This window comes from Loa loa, assembly GCF_000183805.2.
Source record: "Loa loa unplaced genomic scaffold supercont3.8, whole genome shotgun sequence".
Taxonomy (NCBI): Eukaryota; Metazoa; Nematoda; class Chromadorea; order Rhabditida; family Onchocercidae; genus Loa; species Loa loa.
In genome coordinates this window covers 361,102-366,795 of record NW_018108188.1, presented here as the reverse complement: position 1 = coordinate 366,795, position 5,694 = coordinate 361,102, and the positions used below count along the sequence as shown (strand labels likewise).

Below are 5,694 nucleotides of genomic sequence, written 5' to 3'. Positions count from 1 at the left end.
CATATTATTAAGACTTCCATGACACTTTATATTATGCCAAATATATCATTAAAGTAAGAATTCTTACCCGAAATTGTTTAGCGATATTTCAGATTTTTTTTTTTGGATTTAAGTAATCTGAAAAAAATTCTGTTTGCAAAATTATTTTCCTTTACCATTTGAGAATTTACTTGTGTACTAAGTATTTCATTTATCTATTGAATGTTTCATCATGATCAGTAGTAGATTTATCATAAAATTTGTCATTTTCATTTGCTCATTAATGGAACTTATCCAAAAAAGGTTCTAACTAGCATATGAATTAATACATTTACTTGAACGTTTAATATAATGGGCTTTTAATTATGTTCATGAAATCGGGCGTTGATATATTGTATCTAAAGTGAAATATTCAATTAACTTTAACAGTTACCATTATGCCATGTGTTACGAAAACAGGAACAAAAAACTTGACTCATTCCATCCTGAAATGTTTAATGAAGTCTTAAAACTGTCTCATTTTTCATCAACCAGAAATTGCAAGGAAGCATATAGTATCAGAACGGAGAGGGAGGAAATTGGGATGCTTTAATATTTCCAAATTCTTTAGCAGCAACGGAGTACAAGGAAGAAACTAACATTGCCCAGAACAATAGAAGAAAAACCACACAAATGCAAATCACCACCAAAAAAATCTTCCATAAAATTAACAGAAAATTTCAATCCATTTCTGCTCCCTCTTCTAGTTCCACAACGCATACACCATCCGGACGTCGCTTCCGGAAATTCAAATAAAAACCCCATTGACCACAACCGACCGCTAATTTCATTTTAACAACATCGTTTCGTGATAAACGTGAAGCTATTTTTTCCTGATCGTAAGCATTAAGAATACATGGAATAGCCATTCCTGGATGAATAATTGTTGTTTTATCCTAAAATTTTCAATAAATGAAAAATTCTCAAATTATTCTTCTCTTTCTTTATTTTACCTTTAAATATCTGTTAGCAATGCGAATATTCTCATTTTAATTCACCACTTGAATTATCAATGCTTCCAAACTTTCAAAATATTAAATTGTCTAAAAATTTACGAATATAAATAACACTTTGGAGATTTGAGTTCAGGAAAGGAAAGAAGAAAACATTATGTGATTTAAAAAAGAATGGATAGATACCTGGTCAGCAATTGACCATAATGTACTATGTCCAACCCATTCGTAATTACCATAATCAATGTAAAATATCTCAACAAGATTTGAACATATCGCTGTTATTACCGCACGAAATTTGGCATTGAAACGTTCACAGTATGCAACACACAATGTCCCAATGACCTATGTACAATAAATTGTTTAGATCAAGAATGTTCATGATATATGATCATTTACTGTACGATGACCACGTGAGCCATGTCAAAGATCGGTAATTTTACTACCTAACGTTCCAATAACAAACTCAGAAATTTTCCCAATACTAAGCCATGATAAGGACGGTCACAATGAATAGCTGCAAAAGTATTTCAGTTCATTCCGCTGCCATCTACACTATCAGGATGATAAATTTGCTCTGTATCAGATATCCCAAATAGTTCATTCTATTAAGCAACATCTATTACTATTTCCGTATTAGCAAGAGGAGTGTTAGCAACTAAGGAATCCAAATGCGCCTCCAATATTTTCTGATATTCATCTGACTGTATCTGCACGAAGAACAATGGCCACAATGAACATGCTATATCTTCATCTGATCGTGAAACTGCATATTTATGCCCAAATTCCACATTGATATGAGCAAAGTAAGGCTGAAAATACTCCATTCATACTACTTATTAGCACAACAACTATACTAAAAATACTATGCAGAAACATATCAGAAACTATTCGTTAACATTTAAAATTGATTTCATTTTTGAAACTTATCAAATTTTAAATTTTAAACCTTTTTCCTAAATAATACTCGATGCTATATTTCAGAGCAACTAATCTTTCAAGTACCTTATATTTAAGTGTAATTGAGAACTCGTCTTTTCCATCATCATCCGATAATAATTTAATATCATGGTCCAAACATGAGTTGTTTTCCACCTAAATTTAAAATGAATATTTTGTGAAACTTAACCTACACTAGAATTCTACCAATATTGGCTTCCTTCTCTCACAACTCGATCACTGGTATGGATGCTTAGGACGCTTTTTAGTCTTAACTATACTTAATATTCCTAGTAAAACAAAAATATCTCTATATTACAACATACGAAACAAGGAAATATTGCATCTCCTACCTTTGATGACCCTGACAAAAATTTGTCACTAACGTTGGACTTTCGTCAAATTTCATCATGAATTCTTTAAAAGTTCACTTGTCTGATCAAAAATATGAAACTTATTTCTACATATTTCGTTGTATGTGAAAATTTCACCATCTTACTAAACTGTAAATGATTTCAAACGAGAACCGCCTGTTTGAGATCTCCATCAGAATCGCTGCCAGAATCCAATCCATCGTCAGACGATTCATCACTTGTATACAGCACCCTTCCTTTATTATCACGTGGCTTTTCAACTGCTTTCTTTTGCTGCAACATAATTATGTATCCTTATTATAGTAATATATGTCTAACCACATTTTCTACTTCTTAGTAAATATGATGCTTCATAATTTTTTGACAAATATGATTAAAAATGGCTGACTGAACAACTCTTAGATGCTTGTTACCGGATTTAACGTATCCCGATAAACGGTCTCAAGAAAGTGAACTGTTTCGTCCTTTTTTACATCAATATCTACTCATTCTGAGAGTGGGTAATTTACTACGTTCCTAGGATATGATAGGCAGGAATTGTTCAGTCATTCCGAACAACATGTTTCTAGAGATGGTGTAACCATGCGCGTGACAGGTTTTTGATCTTGTCTAAAAGAAATGACATTCACAAAAAAGAGAAAACTTGGAACTTCCAAATTTCTGAAATAAAAAGAGGTATTGCATACTTGTGTCTTCTTCATTTCCTGAGCCAAAAGCAATACAGTTGGCGGTGTCGATTGGCAGTATCTTGTCAAATGGCCAACTTTTCCACAAATCCAGCAGGATTCCGGCATGTTCTAAAAGAAGTATGGAAAGGTGCTTAAAATAAATGTGAACCTATAGAAACAAAAAACTATTAAAGTATGAACATCGACAATTTACCTGATCTTGAGCTTCACAGAAAGTCTTGCCAAATGTAATACTACCAGTATTATTTCTCGCTTGGCTATTAACATCGAAACATAATAAAGGCGCATTCTTTTTCTCTGAATGATATTGTATGATAATAATGAATGTGTTAACATAATAGGGAACCTACAAAATACTACAAATGATTTTATTCAAATTAGGAGAACTTATTTGAATGCAGCGGAGCAGATGAATTTGAAAATGAATCAACTGGAAAGAATTCAAAAAAGAGAAAGGAAAACAGTGCCTTGAATTGGAGGGGATGTTGAATTCGGCTTATGATTTGTCATCACCTTACTTTCTTCATTCTGAAACTTTAGAAGCAATGCTATTTAAATAATTAAATGTCATGGATTTCTCTAAAATCAAACTTGAGGACGTATTATTAACAGGGATTGGATAATAAAAAGAAGTGCAAAAAATGTAACATATACTTACAGAAGCTTTAAACAAGCCATAAAATAAACTGCCTCACGATGGTTTGGCTAAATAATTCTGAAACATTCTGATAAAAGGATTGGTTCTAGGAAGTCTCATGGCCGTACTATAGGTAAGAAGAACAATATGATGATGGTAAGGACCAACCGTGAAGGATGTAGTTTGAACAGATCCAGCAGACTTCTCGAAAGATAACGACAATGACGGGCGCTGTGCGTCATTCCTGTTCGAAGACTGAAAGTCTGAATAAAAAAGGAAGTAAATTTTAGAAGAATCCATTGCTGCTCTCTATGAGCTTCACTCTACAATAAACATAATTAAGTTGCTGTGTTAGATTAATAAATTGACCGATTTATTTGTTGGTTTATCTTGAAATTTCCCGGAAAGATAATCATTTAATGATTATCTGCAGTGATGTTATCTGTTAGTCACCCAAATCACAATATATTGCAACCGCAGTACTTGTAACAGTTGCACTTCCCCTACACCAAAATATTAAATTAAAAAAAAATCTTATTGGAAAGAATTACATTCATGAACAAAGATCAGTACCATACAGATGCTCTGAATATCCTACTGCAAGGTTATACATAAAGTTCTTACAAATGTGTTCCTTTTGTGATTTACCTTGAGAAGTATTCATACCCTCAAATTCTTTGGTTTGTTTCATTCGCCATCGTATCGCATCAGCAACAGTGGTAAGGTTGTTATCAATAACTGTCTGTTTTTTCTCAACTTCAATCGTTTTCTTATCACACAACTTTTTGCTTTCTGTTGATTCTTGATTTCTTTTCGCACCATCAGCAGGAGAGGTAGACCTTGACGACAGTTGACTATCCGCATTCGAAGGTGTATTGGAATTCTGCATAAATCGCAATCTTTCAACTACCAAAAGTCTTGAGGAAAAGTTTTAAAAGGAATTTTCGGAATTCAAACCAAGAAGGTTAATGTGGAAACAAATAATTGTATAATCAAATCAAAGGATGGCTAATCATATTTTCAGAAAATGCAACCAAATTAAAAGAAAAATCTGTGCCCTGAACCACTGAAATAACTTTTTAAACGAATAAATTTTGTGAAAACTTTAACGGTCCTAGTTGATTACCTTGCATGACGAGTGGATGGTAGATGAGGAATTGACAGAAATTGTTGAGATAGGACGGAAATTATTTGTAGATGTATAAGTGAATGGTTGTAAATGTGTAGCATTCAGACGTGACATTGTTGAACATCGGGTAGAAGTTTCATTTGAATTGGTGAAACAACGTTGTTTCATCTCCATATAAGCACCACAAAAGCAACATGATTTTGTAGTTTGATTCTCCAGATCTTGTAGTTTGATTTCTCCAGATTGTTGTGAACAGATTGTGCAGTCTGGCATCACTACTCGTAGTTGACGTGGTTGCTGATGAAACTGTTGGGCATAATCGATGGTATGTCGTTGAACTATAGCAGCAACATAAGGTCAAAAACAAATGCAGGAAATGAGATAAAAGTTGCAAAACTATATAAATAAAAATGTGAATTCGTTTGTTCCCAATCTTAAATCTCTCGATTGTTTTGAAATTTTGGTACAGCATTGCATTCCAATAACCCATGTTTTTTCTATACTTATTATATGAATGTCACACTTGTGACAGGTAAAAACATGCTTTTTTTGAGTAATATATAGTATATAAATATAGGAGAGGAGTTTTGATAAGCTCCATCAGGGTCATCATGGAGGTCATATACGCTTTTGCTTAGATATTATCGATATTATAAATATGTGTTCAAACTCGTATTATAAGATGTTGTAAATCAACTCATGTCGATTATCAAATTTAGGGTTAATGTCGATACATTCTAAAGAATCTCAAATCATATTCTAAAGGTCATCTTGGAGTCAATCGGTCTGACTTCATGGATTATAGTAAACAGACTTCCTGCGCATAAGGAGGAATTTCTAAAACCGGTAGGCCGGACATATTCTCTTTTATCTACACGCACAACAATGTTTTCTTTCGACCTCGTTATTCTTTTCCGATTTCGAATCATCATTAACATCACATAATCCAATTGTC

General features: G+C 33.1%; 1 protein-coding gene across 1 annotated transcript; it reads right to left on the bottom strand.

Annotated features, from left to right (window-relative positions):
* Window positions 1-494: 494 nt before the first annotated feature.
* LOAG_12092 (hypothetical protein) lies at window positions 495-5,012 on the bottom strand (the record flags this gene model as incomplete). Its single annotated transcript, XM_003147606.2, has 10 exons — window positions 495-914; window positions 1,158-1,316; window positions 1,598-1,783; window positions 1,977-2,066; window positions 2,438-2,557; window positions 2,971-3,081; window positions 3,167-3,319; window positions 3,779-3,873; window positions 4,259-4,493; window positions 4,737-5,012. 10 exons carry the CDS (start codon window positions 5,010-5,012, stop codon window positions 699-701), a joined length of 1,641 nt encoding a protein of 546 aa, XP_003147654.1. The 3' UTR covers window positions 495-698.
* Between the last annotated feature and the right edge of the window lie 682 nt (window positions 5,013-5,694).